This window comes from Tamandua tetradactyla, chromosome 9, assembly GCF_023851605.1.
Source record: "Tamandua tetradactyla isolate mTamTet1 chromosome 9, mTamTet1.pri, whole genome shotgun sequence".
NCBI lineage: Eukaryota > Metazoa > Chordata > Mammalia > Pilosa > Myrmecophagidae > Tamandua > Tamandua tetradactyla.
The window spans coordinates 91,270,875-91,291,018 of record NC_135335.1 but is presented as its reverse complement, the minus strand read 5'-3'; the positions used below and the strand labels follow the sequence as shown (position 1 = coordinate 91,291,018).

Genomic DNA, 20,144 nt, shown 5'->3' with positions numbered 1-20,144 from the left:
TTGGTTCTTTGAGAAAATGAATAAAATCGATGGACCTTTAGCTAGGCTGACAAAAAAAGAGAGACAGGATGCAGGTGAATAAAATCAGAAATGGAAGAGAGGACATAACCACTGACCATACAGAAATAAAGGAGGTAATGAGAGGATACTATAAGCAACTATATGTTAATAAATTAGACAACGTAAATGAAATGGACAACTTCCTAGGAAGGCATGAAGAACCAACATCGACCCAAGAAGAAATATACGCCTACAGCAAATCAGTGACAAGTAAGGAGATTGAGTCAGTCATCAAGAAGCTCCCCAAAATGAAAAATCCAGGACCAGATGGTTTCACAGGTGAAGTCTACCAAGCATTCAAGAAAGAATGAATACCAGTCCTGCTCAAAAAAAGAAATTAGAGAGAGAAAGCTACCTAACTCATTCTATGAAGCCAACATCACCCTAATAACCAAAGCAAGACAAAGCTATCACAAGAAAAGAACATTACAGACCAATCTCTTTAATGAATATAATTGCAAAAATCCTCAAAAATACTTGCAAATCAAATCCAGCAGCACATTAAAAGACCATGACCAAGTAGAATTTATTCCAGGTATGCAAAGCTGGATCAACACAAGAAAATCAACTAATATAATACAGTATATCAGTAAGTCAAAGCAGAAAAACCACACTATCATCTTGGGTGATGCAGAAAACGCACTTGACAAAATTCAACGTCCTTTCTTGATGAAAACACTTCAAAAGATAGGAATAGAAGGGAACTTCCTCAACATGATAAAGGAAATATATGAAAAACCCTCAGCTAACATTATCCTCAATGGGAAAAGGCAAAAAACTTTCCCTCTAAGGTAAGAATCAAGACAAGGATACCCACTGTCACCATTGCTATTCAACAAGGTGCTGGAAATTCTAGCCAGAGCAAATAGAGAAAAAAAAAAAAAAGGCATCCAAATTGTAAAGAAAGAAATAAAATTCACTGTTTGCAGATGACATGGTACCCTATATTGAAGATCCTGAAAAATCTGCAGCAAAGCTACTAGAGTGAATAAATGAGTATAGGAAAGTGGCAGGGTACAAGATTAACACCATAAAATCAGCCATGTTTTATACACTAGTGTTTCGGTTTGAAAATATTTGATGCCCCAAAAGTCATTTTGTTTCGTCTTGCGGAGGCACCCGTTTCTTTTAATCCTGATTCATTACTGGAGCACTTTGATTAGATTATCTCCACAGAGAGGTGACACTCCCAGTAGTGCATGGGATCTTTCGATTAGATGGAGATGTGTCTTCACCCATTCCAGGTGGTTCTTGATTATTTTACAAGGATCCTTTAAAAGAGGAAACATTTTGGAGAGAGTTAGAAATGACAGAAAAGACAGAGCCAACAGAAATTTTGGAGCAGAGTTGACAAAGATGCCAAATACATGGAGAATAGAGACACAGATGTTTGGAGATGCTTGGAGCCCAGCAAACGTTGGCTTGAGAGGTTAAGCAAGCCAGAACCTGGAGAGAGCCAAGGGAAACTAAGAGATAAAAGCCAACCCTGGAGAAGCAAAGTGAGGAACCCCCACAGGATTAAAGGCTGAAAGCAACGGAGCCCAGGAGCAAGGGACAGTTGATGCCAGCCACATGACTTCCCAGTTGACAGAGTTCTGCCTGACCCATCAGCCCTCCTTAAATTATGGTATCTTTCCCTGGATGCCTTAATTTGGACAAGTTTATGGATTTAGAATTGTAAACTTGTAACTTATTAAATTCCCCTTTTTAAGAGCCATTCCAGTTCTGGTATCATATTGTGGCAGCTTGCAACCTAAACACTAGTGACAAGCACTTTGAGGAGGAAATTAAGAGAAAAATTCCATTGACAGTAGCAACCAAAAGAATAAAATATTTGGGAATAAATTTAACTAAGAATAAAAAAAACCTATACACAAAACATTGTAAGAAATTGCTAAAAAACAAAACAAAGCAAAAAAAAACATGGAAGACCTAAATAAATGGAAGAGCATATTGTGTTCATGGATTAGATGACTAAATATAGTTAAAATGTCAATTCTATCCAAAATGATTATATATTCAATGCAATACCAATTAAAATCCCAACAACTTACCTTTACAGAAATAGAAAAAACAATAACCAAATTTATTTGAAAGGGAAGCATGCTCTGAATAGCTAAAAATATCTTGAGAAGGAAAACTGAAGTGGGAGGTCTCACCCTACCTGATTTTAAAACATATTTCAAATCTATAGTAGTCCAAACAGCATGGTACTGGCATAAAGAGATACGCTGACCAATGAAACTGAATTTGGTATTCAGAAATAGGCCTCTTCATCTTTGGACAATTGATCTTTAATAAGGTGGTCATACAACCCACTTGGGACAGAGCAGTCTCTTCAATAAATGGTGTTTGAAGAATTGGATATCCATACGCAAAAGAATGAAAGAGGCTACATATCTCATTCCTTATACAAAATTTAACTCAAAATGGATCAAAGACCTTCATATTAGGACTAAGACTACAAAACCTTTAAAAGAAAATGTGGGGGATTATCTTATAAATTTTGTAATAGCAAGAACATTGAAAAATCTTGTAAAAGCAAGACCATTGAAAAAATAAATAAGTAAATGGGATCTCCTCAAAATTAAACATTTTTGTACATCAAAGAATTTTGTCAGGAAAGTACAAAGGCAGCCTACTCAATGGGAAACAATGTTTGGAAACCTCATATCAGGTAAGGGTCTAATATCCAGAATTTAGAAAGAGATTCTTTAACTCCACAACAAGAAGACAAAACAACCCAAATACAAAAGGGGCAAAAGGCGGCATGAACAGACACTTCTCAGAAGAGAAAATACAAATCGCTAAAAGGCAGATGAAAAGATGCTCAGCTTCCCTGGCTATTAGGGAAATGCAAATCAAAATGACAATGAGATATCATCTGACACCCACCAGAATGGCCATTATCAACAAAACAGAAAATAAAAAATGCAGGAGAGGATGTGGACTACGGGGCACACTCATCCGTTGTTGTCTGGATTGTAAAATGTACAACCACTCTGGAAGGGGGTGCGGTGGTTGCTCAAAAAGCTATGTGTAGGATTGCCATATGATCCAGCAATCCCATTACTAGACATATATCCAGAAAAACTGAAGGTAAAGACACAAATTGACATTTTCACACTGATGTTTATAGCAGCATGATTTATGATTGCTAAGAGATGGAAACAGCTCAAATGTCCATCAACAGAGGAGTGGTTAAATAAACTATGATATATACACACAATGGTACTATACCGCTAAGACAAATAAAGTTATGGAGCATGTAACAATGCAGATGAGGACATTATGCTGAGTGAAATTAGCCAGAAATAAAAGGACAAATCAGTGGTCTCACTAATGTGAACTAATGTTAATGAGTGAACTTTGAAAGTTAAAGTTAAGAACACATTTATCAGGTAGTAGAAATAGGGTAGAAATTGGGCATTTGGTGCTGAAGGAATATAGATTGTGCAACAGGACTAATTGTAAAATTTCAGAAATGGATAGCACAATACTACCTGATGGTAGTGCAGTAATAAAATACACTGAATGAAGCTGAATGCGAGCACGGTTGAGGGAGAAAGGTTGGCACATGTATGAAACCAGAAGGAAGGATAGAGGAGAAAGATTGAGATGGTATAATTCAGAAATGTCTAAAGAGGACAATGATGGGGATTAACATACAAATAAAATAATGATTTTGCATGGTGGAGAACAAATGAATTTTAACATTGTAAGGGGATGAAAATGGATAGTATACAGGGAAAGGTACCATCAATGCAAGCTGTAGTCTATGGTTAACAGGAACATTGTATTATGCTTCCACTGAATGTTACAAAGTGATTATGCCAAAACTAAATGTCAACAGTGGGTGACATTGGGGAGGGGGTATGATTCTTTGTGGAAGAAAAGTTAATGTCTTCATATAGATAATGGTGGCAAAGGCATGACTATTTACTTAGGTTGAATTGTGTGGTGTGCAAATAAAATTGGTTAAAAATGAACAGAGAGAAAATTGGAGAAAAGGATATACCTATTCACTGTTGGTAGGGAAGCTGAGAGGTGCAGCCCCTCTGGAAGGTAGTCTGGTGGCTCCACAGGAGGCTAGGGGTGGGGTTGACATATGATCTTACAATTCTATTGCTAAGCTATACCTGAAGGAACTGAGAGAGGGGACACAAATGGACATTTGCACACTGGCATTTATGGCGACAGTATTCATAATTTGCAATGGATGGAGGTGGCCTAAGGATACAATGACTGAGGAATGAAAGGGGGGAATTGAGGTGTTTACATACAAGGGACTTCTGATTGGTGGCAAGAAGGAATGAAGTTGTGAGGCATGCAACTAGGTGAATGAACCTTAATACAATACAGTGTATTGAATGAAGTGGCAGAAACAAAAAGACAAATATTTTCATGCCTCACTCATGGACTAACTAAAATATACAAACTCAGTGAATTGAAGTCAAGAGCATGGGTTATTAGATTGGGGCCCATTGTAAAGTTTCCTAGATTGTGAGCCCTTACAGTAGTCACATATATTCAGGGGTAGTAAAATAATTCTAAATTCTGAGATTCTGAACTATTTGTATGTAACCTGTTCATTCCCTGAAACTTCAACTATTCATGTGATACCTAAGACTCAAAGTTAGATCACTAAAGCCATGAAAGTAAGAATTACCTCATTCAGCAACTGTTACAAAAGCTCAAAAAGTGATCAGACTTCATCTAGAGATATGAATGAAGATGATCTGGATAGGACTAAGGTAAATCAGAATACTGGGTAAAGGATGGCATGACCCATATTTTCAAACTTCAACCTCTATATGAGATCAAAGGGAAAGATGTTTATGTGGTACAAATTTATATTTTGGGTAGCACATTACCTAACTTAACTTGTATGGTCAGTTTAGTTGAACACTATAAGTACATGGAATCTTAAATAAGGCATGAGAACGTGTTGATTTGTCCAGGTTAGTATGATGCCCCAATATATCCCAGAATAATTTCAGCAGTGAATAAAAAAGTATCTGCAAATTCCCTGGGGAGAAAGGAGGAAATGTACAACTTCGCCATTTGGGAAATTCCTGATATTCTTGCAAGCGTTGGGGACAACCAAATCAGCAGACTGGCACCTCAATCTTGGGGTTTGCTCTTATGGATCTGATTCCCGAAAAGGATAAACTAAGCCCACTTACAATTATGACTGAGTCACCCCCAGAGAGCCTCTTGTGGTGATCAGATGTGGCTTCTCTCTCTCTCTCTCTCTCTCTCTCTCTCTCTCTCTCTCTCTCTCAGCCAACTTGGAAGGTGAACCCACTACTCTGCCCCCTACATGGGGCATGACTCCCAGAGTTGTAAGTCTCCCAGGTAATGTGGAACAGAACCCCCAAGATTTGCCAGGACTGGCATCATGGGATTGAGAAAGCCTTCTTGACCAAAAGAGGGAAGAGAGAAATTAGACAAAATGAAGTTTCAGTGACTGAGAGATTTCGGACAGAATCAAGAAGTTATCCTGTAGGTTATTCTTGTGCATTATATAGCTATCCCTTTTTAGTTTAGGGTGTATTGGAGTGGCTGGAGGGAAGTACCTGAAACTGTTGTGCTGGGTTCCTGTAGTCTTGATTCTTGAAGATGATTGTATAACAATATAGTGTTTACAATGTGACTGTAAAAAAAACAGTCACATTGTGAAAACCTTGTGAAAACCTTGTGTCTGATGCTTCTTTTATACAGGGTATGGACAGATGAATAAAAAATATGGAAAATAAATAAATAGGGGAGTAAGGGTTAAAATAAATTGGGTGGATTGAAATACAAGGTTCAATGAGAGGGAGGGGTGAGGGGTATGGTATGTATGAGTTTTTACTTTTTTCTTATTTCTTTTTCTGGAGTGATGCAAATATTCTAGAAATGATCATAGTCATGAATTCACAACTATGTGATGATATTGTGAGCCATTGCATGTACACCATGTATGGACTATATGTGTGTGAAGATTTCAAAATAAAAATATTAAAAAAACAATTATTAGAACCATAAACTATCAATTTTTATGAGTAAAAATTTTATGAGATATCCTGAAGTAGCTTAAAATCATTTCTTAATAAATTTGCCACCTTACCAAAGTTCACAGTTAGTTACCACATATTCTTAAGGATATTGTTTTAATATTTCTAAATAAGACAGATTTCATTGGGCATATTGTATAGAGATACTATATGTAGTTTTGACCTCATAACATTGCAGGCATATTTCTTAAGGTTGGTTACACTGATAATTCTATTTAAGATCACATATCAAGAATGACTTGGAATAAAATTTTTAAGAATGTAATGAAAAAAATAGTTTCCCTCAACTTTGCCTTGAAATGTACAGTATTTGTGTCTCAAATTTATAAGTACTTTCTTTAATCATAATTTGTGTAAATGTTTTTTTTTCTTTTCCTCACTAGGCCGCTGCATTGCCAGCAAGTTAGAATGCAATGGAGAGAATGACTGTGGAGACAATTCAGATGAAAGGGACTGTGGGAGAACAAAGGCTGTGTGCGAGCGGAAGTATTACCCCATCCCTAGTGTGCAGCTCATGGGCACTGGGTATGTAACTTTCATTTATAATTTTGGGGACGAAAGGCATCTCAGTACTGAGGGGTTGGAAGCAATAATGAAGCAATAAGACAAGCCATTGTCCACCTTTGTCCTGCCTCTTTTTACTCCCACCAACCTTCTCTCTGTTAGCTGATTTCCATGATCAGCTTGCATGGGACCATGGCCTTACTCTTCGAAAATGAAAGAATTTAATGTTTGCACATTTACTTTGCGCCAGGCAATGTTATGGGTCCTCCATAAATAATGCCTTCTTTAATTTTTACCAATCCCCCTCACAACTCTGGAATGCACTGGGGCAGACTGGGGGGAGACAGGCCAAGCTGGTAGGTGCCAGGGTAGGTTTCCAGAGCTGGCTCTTGAAAAGGTTACTCTCCAGATCGATATGCCAGGTATCAGAAAAGGATGTCTAGATAGCATAGTAACTCAAAACACTAGGAGTGAAAAAACTTTAGGAAATATAAATGAAGTCATTGAAAACTGAAGAACTAAGCCCTAACTGAAAGCTTAAGAAAATCCAGTAAAAACACTCTTCTCTGACCTTTCAATCCTATGATAAAGACCTTTCTCTTCAGTTTTGGACAGAAGACAGATAATTTGCTATTGGCGTCTATTGGACTTTTCATATTGGATTTTTATTTATGTATTTATTTAGACTGCCAGAGTTGCATAACATGAAACCTTGAAGCACCAAAAGCAAACAATGACAAATTGCAAATACATTTGATTTAAAATGAAAATCAGAAGATATTGATCAAATTGGGCCACCAATAAAGCAGCCATTAGTCTGGAAGTTAGAGGAGCAGGAATTCAGACCTAGTTTCATATTAACTCACTACATCACAGCCAAGTTATTTAATCTTTCTGGACCTCAGTCTCCCATCTGTTTGTTGGATGACCTCAGCTGTTCTGAGGTTCTGCTATAAGAACTCCTAATTAGGGCTTACTTCCATGAGTGTTTCAATATCACCTTTGTATCAATGTACAGAAATAATTTCTTTCTTTTCCACGGGAAGGAAACCTCAGTTTCAAATCAGCTCCAAATTCCCACTGATAAATCACTTTTTCCAATGTTGTGATTGATGAGAGGTGACTTTATAAACTCACCTCTTGCTTAGTTGGTCTAGAGTCTAGAGTTACAGATGGGGAGGATCAAATGTTTGTGTACTTTGGCAGAAGTACTGCATGGCCCTCTGCCAAGCAGAGCTGTTGCCTCAAGAATTCTCAGAAATGAGCAAAACTGTTGGCTTGGGGACAGCCAGTCCTCTCTGGCTTCCCCAGGGACTGAGAGTTTTGAGAGCTGTTTCCTGGGATCTCTACTTATCTGCTGGCCTTAGAATCTCTGTCTCCCCATCATACTTCTATCTAAACAAGGTGGCTTGCTGAATGGCTGTCTCTCCTTTCAAATAGTGTCGCTGCAAGAGAGAACTTGGAAAAACATTCCCCAATTCCAACTCTGCCAACATTAATCACCAGGCCCTAAACCTGAAGCAGGAATCAGGCAATAGTAGCATGTTGTTTGATGTTGTTTGTTTCCTTTTCCCTTAGAAGTTCACGTCAAACCAAACACAAATATAACCATATTTTCAAATTTTAAATATACATCTATATAATATGTAGGTATATACACATGCATACATACACACACATAAAATCTCTGAATTGAATTAAAAAGTTAGAAAATATGATACAAAACTAAAGAAGATAAAAGCACATGAGAAACCTATTGTGTTAGAGGCCATCATGCACTCAAAATATCCAAAATTTAAAGTCAACTTACATATCTCAGTAGCATGGACAAAGAATAGAGCTGAAAATTGCTGCATAATCGTCTTAACTCCTAAAAGATTCTTCAGGCATGCCCTGATGGGCCCACCTCCATAAAAATGCTACCTTTAGATTCTCCACAAGCAGCTGCTGTCTTCCCAGATTCCTTATGTTAGCACTTTGCTCTATTTTCCAATCAAATAGTGTTCCATTGTATGAACATACCACATTTTGTTTATCCATTCATCAGTTGATGGATATGTGGATTGTTTTACTATCAGGCTATTATAAATAGCTCTACTTTGAACATTCATGATCAAGTTCTTGGGTGAATATATGTTTTCAATTCTCTTGAGTGTAACCCTAGGAGTGGAAATGATAGGCTACGTAGTAACTGTTTAAATTTTGGAAGAATGGTGACGTGGTGAAGGTACAGCACTTCACATTCCCACCAGCTACATAGGATGGTTTTGATTTTTCCACATCTTCACTGACACGTTATTATCTGTCCTTTTGAGGACACAAGCCATCCTTGTGGGTGTGAAGTGACATTTCATGTGATTTTTATATACACATCCCTAATGATTAATAATATTGTACATCTTCTTTGGAAGAAATCTATTCAGATGCTTTTTTTTTATTATTTGCCTTTTATTATTGAGTTCAAAGAGCTTTTATACATTCTGTATTTAAGTCCTTTATTAGATATACAATTTGCAAATATTTTCTCCTATTGTGTGGGTTGTCTTTAGGCTTTCTTGATACTATGTTTGGGAGTCCAACAATTTTTAATTTGGCTGAATGTTTATTTTTTCTTTTGTTGTGTGTGTTTTTTGGTGTTGTAGCTAGGAAGTCTTTGTCAAGCCCAAGACTTTATCTTATATTTTCATTTAAGAGTTCTCTAATTTTAGCTCTTAAATTAGGTCTTTGATCCATTGTTAGTCAATTTTTTGGATGGTGTGAAAAAGGGGCCTAACTGCATTCTTTTGCATGTGGCTATTCAGTTGTCCTAGCACCATTCATTGAAAAGAGTATTCTTTCTCCATTAAATGGCCTTGGCACCCTTGTCAAAAATTAATTGACCCATAGATGTATAAGTTTATTTTTGGACTTTCAATTCTATTCCACTGATCTATATATCTATCTTTATGCCAGTACCTCACTGTCTTGATAACTGTAGCTTTGAAGAAAGTTTTGAAATCAGAAGTGTGAACCCTCCAATTTTGTCCTTATTTTTCAAGATTGTTTTGGCTATTCAGGGCTTTGTGCATTTCCATATAAATTTTAGGATCATCTTGTCAGTTTCTGCAAACAGGTTGCTTAGATTTGATAGAAATTGTTCAAATCTGTAGGGCAATTTGGGGAGCATTACCATTTAAAAACAAACACTTTCAATCCATGTATATAGGATGTCTTTCCATTTATTTAGATCTTCTTTAATATCTTTCAACAACGTTTTATAGCTTTCTGCATTTAAATCTTACACTTATTTTGTTAAATTTATTCTTAGGAATTTTGCCATTTTTGATGCTATTGTAAAGGGAATTGTTTTCTTAACTTCATTTTTGCGTTGTTCGTTGCTATTGTACCGAAATATATTTGATTTTTGTACATTGATCTTGTGTCATGCAAGCAATCACTCTTGAATTTCGTTTGCAACTGCTTTAATGAAATTAATAAACACTTTCTCCAGCAGTAAGTTTGGAGAACTAATACGTATTAAGTTTCTTTTAGGGGACAGGCTGGGTCTCTGCTGATCCATATTAATCCTCACGATAATCCTAAGGCAAAAATTATCTCCATTTCTCAAATGAGGAAAAATAGATATAAATATAAATATACAAATATACACATACATAAACACAAATATATATAATTACATTAACACAATTATATTGATACAAAATTCAAAAATATTTATACTAGCTGTTAATTTCTTTTTCGTCAAGCTCTTTCTTTTCAATCATCATTTTGCATCATTCAAATTTTCCTTTGTCTTCTTTTATATAAGGATGTTATATCAAATGATTAGAGCAAGTACTTGAATAATTTAATTTTCTCCTTTAAATCTAAATGGCTAGTAGCAGATAACAAAAGTCTCACATAATGAACCATCTCTTACCCCAATCTCAAACATGAGTCCATTCGTCTTTTCTCACAACTCTATTTTAGTTGTGAAAATTGTAGCTTCTGGTAGAGTTGCAGCTTCTGGTAAGGGGGATGACTCATAGTTATATTTGGCTTGTGAGGTACAAGGGAAACAAATAGGAAGATGGTAGATGATTTTCTTGGGGTGTTTAAAGCTGCTTTGTACCACCTGTACCATTAGAGCAGGACAATAAAATTATAGATCATTGGGAAGGAGTATGGGTTCCTTTATATTAGATGGAATTTCCCAGTGATATTTTGTGGAACTATGTCATGTGTTCTTTCGCAGACAAGGTTTTCAGGTAAATGCTTTGGACAATACTATATATTCAATCTCTCCTTTAATGATTATATATATATATATATATATATATATATATAATTACATATATATATGCATATATTTGTAGTTTTTTGGTTTTTTTTTTCACATGGGAAGGCTCAGGAAATTGAACCCTTGTCTCTGGCATGGCAGATGAGAATTCTGTCACTGAGCCACCATTGCACTGCCCTGATAATTTATATTTTTAAAGGGTTTTGGTAAGATCTGTAGAAAAGAATTTTATAATGTATTTAATACAACGTATCCCAAACTGTTTTGACACAAAGCTCTTTTTTCCATAGAATATGTAATTATATATTATAAGAATTTGGGAAAATGTTAGCTTCTTGGTTAAGATTTTTATCAACCACAAAACAAGCTCTCAGTCACAGGATTCAGGCCAAGCTAACTCTTCTCTCTCTGCCTCAATTCTCACTTGTAAAATGTGTGTAATAATTGCATCTTATCTTTACACCTTTTATAAATATTAAATAAGTTAACATTCCTAAAGCACTTAAGACAGACTGTTGTATAATAAGTAGTATGTAAGCATTTAGTAAATAAAACATATATTAAATATATTACAGTTGCAATAAAAATAACAGTATTGCAATACTATTAAACCTTTACTATCACTATTTCATTATTAGCTCTATATAGAAATTATTTTATTGCATCATACTGAAGGACATGATATATCCCGAGTGGCATATAATATGTAATAATTTATTTCATAACTTGCTTCCAAAATTTGTACTGGATTTGTGAATTCTGAAATAATTATGAACCTGAATTCTTATTTCATGTTAAAAGCCTAGAACAATTAAGTGAACGGAATGAGAAGAACCTAACAGAGCCAGGAGGTCTGAATTTTGGTTTCCAACCTTCTTTGGATGCCTCATCATGGACTAGAAAAAAAAAGTTTTTTTTCTCAAGTCATTTGTCATGAGTCAAAAATGTCCAGGAGAAGAATTTCTTCCATATAAATGTCATAAATTTTAAAGATTGCTTTTCATCTACTGAATTCTTGAAAAATAATTTGTTTCTAGGTTTCATTTTCTGGCAGGAGAGTCCAGAGGAGAAGTCCTTGATAACTCTTTCACTGGAGGAATATGTAAAACTGTCAAAAGCAGTAGAGCAAGTAATCCATACCGTGTCCCAGCCAATCTGGAAGATGTCAACTTCGAGGTATGACAGCCTGTCACGGCAGTACCCCAATGCCAATGGTGATTATAAGCTAAATTTCCATGCAAAAATAGTGATGAGTTAAAAAGGGACAGAATGAAAAGGTAATGAGCATTTTATTTTAGTCACCTATTAAATGTTGGTATTTAATCCTTCTACAACTCAATGGGTTCAGTGGTCTTTATAAAAATATAGTTGAAGAAAGTTGAGGTAACTAATTTACCCAAAGTCTAACAGCTAGTAAGTACTACATTAGAGATTGAGCGCCAAATTTCTCTGACTCGAGCCCATGCTTTCTCCACTGAATACTCAGCCACAGCAGACTTCCTTCACACAAGTAAATGGTTCAATTTATTCAGAATTATCTATTGCCATAGCTGATTCTCTTAGGTAACTTTGAAATTTAGACCAAAAGCCTGGCTCCAAAGAAAAATCTGGATGTATCTAACAATAATGGGGTTAATTCTGCTTCCCTTCCTTTCTGTTTAATATGCTGATTTCTATTTTTTTCATAAGTGTTAATGTGCAACATACTCCCAGTTCCAATGTCTTACACATGATAAATATTCTATACTTGTTGGACTAAAGTGAACAATATGTTTCTTTCATAGTGTTTTTTTTGGGGGGGTGGGCATGGTGCATGGTCTGGGAATCGAACCTGGGTCTCCCACATGAAGGCGAGCATTCTACCACCAAACCACCTGTACACCCTTGTTTCTTTTCATTTGTGATAAGGGAAACAGGCAGGACATGGTTGTAATGGTGACATCCATGCATACAAATTTGACATGCCAGGAAGAATTTCAGAAAGTCGAGTGATTTTTCACAAATAGTATGAGTTCAACAGGAAGTCATTCAACTCTTCTTTTAAAAAACCCTTTATATACACAAAAAGGCAGTAATTTCTTAATTTAATATATTCAATTTAAAAACACCTAATATACCTTAGTGGGTGATGGAGAATGGCCATCAGGCTCACTAACAAATTCAAACCCCTCTGGGAAGACTTACCTGAGAAGTCCCATTAGGTAGAGTTGAAGGAATGACAGGGTAAAGAAACTGCCAAGTAAAGATGACCAGATAAACAAACTACCCTCTATCTCCCCACAGGTCCAAAAAATACTAACTTCAGAAGTGCTACCACCACCAAGGGTGGTGGAATAGGTCTTGCTGGCATACTCTAAAGGAACTCAGAAGAGGTATTTTTTTCCCAAAGAAATAATTCACAAATTCTATCAATGATGAATATTGAGATACATTGTATTGACTAGGCTTTGTGGAAAGAGTTAAAACCAACATTCCACTTATAATATTGTTCTATGGAAGGATGTTTTCTAGCTCCTAAACAACCAATCCACAAATTTACTTTCGAAATACAGTAATTTTCCAAGAAACATATTGCTTATATTCTCAGTAAAAAACTGCATCTATTTAATGCAGTTTTATAAGCAATAATTGGAACATCAGCATATGAGATTAGGACAAATTTGGGCTTAGCTAGCACTTTATACGTATTTAATACTTAGGAATTTTCAAAGTACTTCTGTATATTGTATTACCCAATTCCTAAAATACCTCCCCAGATACATAGAAAATGAATTATACCCATTTTAAAAATAAGGAGCTCGTCTTCCTCCTCTCCTTCCGCTCTCTATCCTTCCTGCTATCCCCATCTCTCATCTCCCCAAACCCCCCCTTCCACTCCCCCTCTTTGCCTTTCCTCTCCTACCCATCTACTGTCTGGCAGAACTTCCCACTCGGGTCTGGAGTCCTCCTCCGCATACCCTTTCTCAGATCTTCCTAACTATTCCCCTCACCGTGCCCCAGTGACACATGGCTACCAGGAACCTCCCATGAAGTCATACCAGGCAGAAGGGCTTTCATGAACCCTGGGTTGAGCCAACTTGCTTGGGCTTGCCCAACCCCTTACCTCCCCCCAGGTGCCACTCTCCCACCTGACCCACTTCTAAAGATTGGACTCTTTGAGGGCACAGCCCCTTTTTCTTCTCTCTTCATTGCCTAAATAATCTCATCCAAACTCATAGTTTTAAATTGAGCTGTGTTTTGATGATAGCCACATTTCCATTACCATCTGAGACTTCTCCTTGGAACTCCAGATTCCTCCATCCTGTAGTCCTTTGATTATGCATCCATGGATGAATCGCAAGCATCTCAAATTTAAGCTAAAATGTGGCTAAAATAAACAGTGTAGAAAGAGAAAATAAATCATAATAGAGGATACCTCCAGGAAAAATGGAAGTGAAAAGCCATTGCAAGCAAGGTACAATGTTGCAGGCTGTTCAATAGAGAGGCCCCCGTGAAAACAATCTGAGGGTGGCCTCCAGCCCACAGCCAGCAAAAAGCAGGATATTTCTAACAGGCATATGCATGAATTTGGAAGCAGATCTTTTCCCAATTGAGACTTGAGATGTCTACAGACCTGTCTGATACCTTCAATGCAGTCTGTCAAAGACCCTGAAGCAGACAAGCCAGCTCTAAACTGCTTATGGATTTCTGACTCAGAGAATCTTTGGATAATAATTGTTGTTTCTTAGACCATAACATTTTAGGGCGATAAGTAAGACACTGAAAATGCAGACATTCAAAAGCCCCTGAAGTCAAAGGGTTCTAACAGGCATATAGAGCAAAGAAATACCATCTCATCAGAGTCAGTACCTGAGAAGAAGATAAGTGGTTTTATTTGAATCTAAGATGAATTGTAGGACTAATAGTGACATTAGTTGAAAGTTCACATAAGAATCCACCACAAAATAAGGAGAGAGCTCCCCTCCACCTCTCTCACTGGGGATTTATCCACTGGAGAAATTTCACCCATGAGACTCCAGATCCTGAGACAACAGGTATAGTGAAGATAGGAATGAGAGACTACTGAAAACAGAGGGATTATTAAATCTACATATTTAATCATGAGATTTCTAGTCCACTTTTCCTCAAGCAGAAGATGGGAGGATTTTTCTCTTTGGAGGTAGAAGTGAAAGATACTAGCATTTGAGAATCCCCCAGTAAAGCAGCAGGTCCCATCCAGTTCCCTACTGTAAAGCTTCAGTGAGCGTGCTCCCCATTGCTCTCCATCCCTCTCCATACACAGTAGCAACTCAGCTTTTTAATGCTTTATCCAAATATAAACAGAGAGCTATGGATCATTTAATTTTTCAGGGAAGATTCCACCAAGACAGAAAGAAAATTCAGAAATGATACTAAGAGCAAGAAAAGCAAACAAAGTATTACCAAAGAGGTAAGAAAAGATGGAGCATCCATACAGTCATGATGCTACCAAAAAAGGAACACAGAAAAAGTAAGAGTTCTTGAAAATTAAAAAGACAATGTGCAAAATTCAAAATGTATTAGAAAATCTGGAATATAGTCAAGGAAATCACCACCATACAGAGCAAATAGAGATAGAGATGGGACTAGAAGATATATTTTTTTGAAACCTGAAGATTATTCCAGGAGGTAGCGTAGGAATTTCCAAAAGAAAATGATCAAAGAAATAACTCAAGAAAATTCTCTTGGAATTAAAGGAAATGGGTGTCTAGATTAAAAGACCCATCGATTATCCTATACAATGAATGAAAAAAAAATATCGTCAAGGTATCTCGTGGTAAAATTTCAAAACACCACAGATAAAAAAAAGATCATAACAATAAAATCAATATATTACAACAACTATTTTTTTAAATCTATGCATTAAAAAAAGACCAGAACAATTTAAAAATAACGAGGTTTAGGCTTATCAGGGTTAAAAACTTTCTCAGAGCTATACAATAAATAAGTGACACAGCAGAATGAGAACTCTGGCTCCTGAATCCTAGCCCAGTGCCTCCTGTGCCAGACCAGATCTTGATGGTAATCTCAAGAAAGACATTGACAACTGTTCAATATATACAAGGTGTGAGCATCTTTCATAAACCGTGACTTGAAAAGTATCAGTTGCGAGATCCATCCGCGGTGCGGTGGAGCCATTTGTACAGGCCAAGAGATCCCATTGCTAACTTTTCAGAAATTTTGCAAGCCAATTTTTAAGCATTGCTATTATTAAAAATTAAATATATAGTATTACAATTAAATAAATTATATTAAAAGCAAGAGTAATGACTATTAAAAATTTTACCATTCCTTAATTATCTTGCTCACCATTATCTTAGTTTATTTACATCTTCTGGATCTATTTGGTGGAAATACTGTTGAATGGTAGGCTTGGGAATATAGATTCCCAAGTTTGCATTCAGGGGAATCATGTAGGTAGCTTGAAATCAGCTGTGGTGGTAATATATATCGCAGAAAAAAAGGCAAATACTATAAATCCCCACTCCTATCCCAGGAAGCTGGTTATTAAACATTTACCATCAGACCACTGGGGCCCACACATGTAACTTGTTAACTAGAGCTTGACTGGCAAGTTACATCAGGAAATAAGCCTGAAAGTTCTCATTAAGATTAAGGTGGACCCATTCTACTATTAAAATAGCTCTAAAACTGTTCGATCTTAAGAAGCTAATCTATACAATACGTCATTGAGTTTCAGCTAATATTCAACTTCTGAAAAAGGTCTTGGTAATATTTCTTCAAAGATTTTATACTGGCCGGACTCAAGACCTCAAAATTTTGGTTTACTTTTCATATATTATCTCTATGACACTTTATCCATGGCCTTAGCAGGCAGGTATGCAAATCTAAGCTATAACTTATTGAAAACAATAGAGGAGGAGCAAGTCAGAAGGCATCTAACTTCCCCTTTCCTTTAGTAATGGAGTTTATTAAGATAGGTGAAATAATGCACTGGCTGAAACATAAAGACTAGAAGGCTCATGAAGGTTGAGGAAGGGAGCACAATTGAGCAAGAAGTCACAGTAGAAGGCCACAGGAATGCTACAGGACAGGCGATAGAACATAGAGCAGACACCAGGTTAAGCATCTGATCAGTCAGGATAGGTTAGGTTGTGCTGCAATAACAATTCCAAGATGTCAGTGTCTTCAAACAACAAATATTTATTTATCACTCATACTATATGGCCAATGCAAGTTGACAAGGGAACTTTTCTGCTCAAAATAGTTACTCAGATACCTAAGAACTCAGTGTTTATGGGATGTCATCTTGACTTATTCTTCCATGATCAATTTCCAAAATAAACATAAGTGAAAGATTGCCCATCAGTTATTAAAGTGTTCACCCATAATAATAGATATCAGTTACATTTCAGTGGTCAAAGGGATTCTCATGTCCAAAGGGAATCTAGAAGTAGAAACTTCCCAGAAGAAGTGAAGACTACAGTGTGAAGAAACTAACAACTAGCACAAGGGCCAATTAAGCAGTAGACAACATTGGGAATTTTGGTAACAGGCAACAGGTGCCCAATCATACCAAATATGATCCAGTCTCTTAAAAAAGTATAACACAATCATAAAGCAAGAAAATAAGAAGGAACTTGATAATAAGGAGCAAGCCCCATTACAAGAACTATGATCCCAGGGATGAGGATGCATTTGGGGTGTATCCTGACTGAACTATATGTGAAGATGGGAAGAAGAGAGTTGTGGAAGGAGTTCAAGAGGTCTAGCAACAACAGTTGAATCCTTAGCCATTAATCTAACTGTAATTAATGCCTTAAATACAACCGGCACCCATTGCGGGTTTTTTATTAAATCTCAATATTTTGTGTGAGGACCTTCAAATGAGCTCACATTAACAGCAACCCCAGAATTCTGCCCCTTAGGGCTCCCCCAATTGCTAAATGCAGAACTTAACCCCCATGAAGTCCCTGCACCGAACCCATAGCTGTATACTCAGACATCCTCCTCTATTTTCCTTGGTACCACTGCTTTCCTACTAGGTCCGTCTTAAGCATTTGCTTTCATCAGTAAGCTGCAGAACATGGTTACCACTAGACTTCCATATTTACCATACTGACCTATCCCTAGACATTGTCTCTTAGTGGATTCCAAAGCCTAGCTCTGCAATCCCTCATGTCCTTACTAAATACCTCATGGAATTCATAACTTCAGGTTCTGCCTGTAACCCTACCAGCACAGAAAATAAATAACAGCATGTCCCCTCCATTCAGTCTTTCTTAACTCCTTTCTGCCTCTCCCTACAAAAAAAAAAAAAAAAAAAAACTCCCTTCTAAACAAAGTAAAAGTGTCAATGCATATTAAGCCCCAGGAAATTACCAGCTCACCAGATTCAAGAAGAATCAGGTACTGAATCCCAGGACAGGTTCAGCTGGGACATCAACAATAAGAGGTAAAAAAAGGAAAAAAGAAAAAAAGGGACTAACCCCTCTTGGCCTCTGGTCAATATCTCCTACTGCAGAAATCTAAGGAAAAGAAATTCATAAGAGTCATGCTGCTTTTCTTTGCATACCACTAAAAGAAGTAATCTTCCTCATTTCAAAGGTTGCCTAAGCTTTCTGTATTCCTTCTTGTAGAAAAGCATTCCTATCATCCAAATTCTCCCTCCCATCCCATCTATATGTATTTCATCTATTTGATCAAATTTTGTTGTTTCCCATGATCTTAAAATTTTTAAAAATCTGCCAGTTTCTTTCCACCCCAACCAAAGTCATTACTCCCTTTAGACCAGGTCATCTTCATATCTGACTTGGCTTATCTCAATAGCTGTTTAAAGCTCTTCTCCTTACCTCCACATTAGTTAGCTATAATTAAGGAGATCTTTATAAAACTCAAATATGTTGGTGTGTTTTGCATGAATGGATCATCCAGTCAATTAATATTTATTAAGAACTTTACCGTAAACAAAATCCTGCATTTAAAATGCAATCCAAATACTTAAGCGAGGCATAAAACCTAGCCCCTGTTTCCAGGCCCAATCCAATTACTCCCTCGGGTTGACCAGTAAACCAACCCTTCCACTAAGCTAATGTACATGGTCAGATTTGTTATGCATCTCTGTCCAGACTACTTAATCCCTGTTCCTAAAATACCAACATTTTTTTCTTCAAGATAACACAACTTTTCTTCTGTAAAACTTATTCACAAAACGTGAAGTATCTATAATCTGACTTTTTAAAAGAAGGGTAAAGAATTATCTGCAATTAAGTTTACATACATTGTATTACTTCAAAATTATCAAAGAGCTTCATCTTATGAATATTTTAAATGCAACCTCCATGCACTGCAATATCTGAAAATAACATTGACCTTTTGACTATACTGTTGAGCAAGATTCATTTGAAGCTGGATTATTTTGTCCTTCCTTGATTAGTTGTGCAAGTTATTTGTTACATGGTTTGTCTCATCGTGCACTTCAATTTTGGCTACTTTAAACCATTTCCATTGCCAACAGAAAAGCATCCTCAAGATAAATACTCTTCATATTGAAAAAAAAATTTAAGCCACCCACTATTCCCTTACCAGCATAAACATAAAAAGAACCTAACTTGTAACTGGAAAATACCTTGCTCGACTCACAGTGTTAGTCAAGTCCCACTGTTTTTGTTAGGTATTTTTTCATTAGGCTTTTTTTTGTCAGGCTGTTTTTGTTAGTTTCTTTTCCTTTTTTCCTCTTCTACCCAGATCAAGTCAATGAAAATTCAAAACCACTCAGTAAGCAGACCCAAACCACTGCTCTTTGTCCCACTGACTGGGGCAATAGAATACTGAAGCTCAAGATCTGAATAAAACTAATGAAATGGAGATAGAATCAGAGGAGGTCCCAATAAAATCTGGTCTTATCTTTTTAGGACTCAGTTTTCTGAAATTAGATTGAAAACTGCAACAAAAACAGACTCTTTTTTTTTGGACAGACTAAAAATAGTCTACGTTGCTTATAACCTCCTTAAATCTCAGCTTTAGATGCCATCTCCTTGAGGGAGATTTTCATGATAATGTCTCTATGAGTTTTGTGGTTATCTGTGGTATCCCTTTGGTAGCACAACGCTTCCCATATAGAATTGAGTGTCTCTGGTCATCTCTCTCTTAAGAAAACTTTTAACTCCCTGAGTTAAAACATTTTTCCACATTCTCTAATAAAATGGGGGTCCTCAAAAAATATGTGTTAAATGCATAAACATGAACTATTATTGCATTAA

General features: G+C 36.5%; 1 protein-coding gene across 1 annotated transcript in view; it reads left to right on the top strand.

The window, feature by feature from the left end:
* C6 (complement C6) overlaps positions 1-20,144 on the top strand; it is a 99,827-nt gene that overhangs the window by 21,464 nt on the left and 58,219 nt on the right. Inside the window, exons 5-6 of the mRNA XM_077117068.1 lie at positions 6,503-6,644; positions 11,940-12,078. Of these exons, the coding sequence (XP_076973183.1) occupies positions 6,503-6,644; positions 11,940-12,078 (281 nt within the window). The remainder of the gene's footprint in view (positions 1-6,502; positions 6,645-11,939; positions 12,079-20,144) is intronic.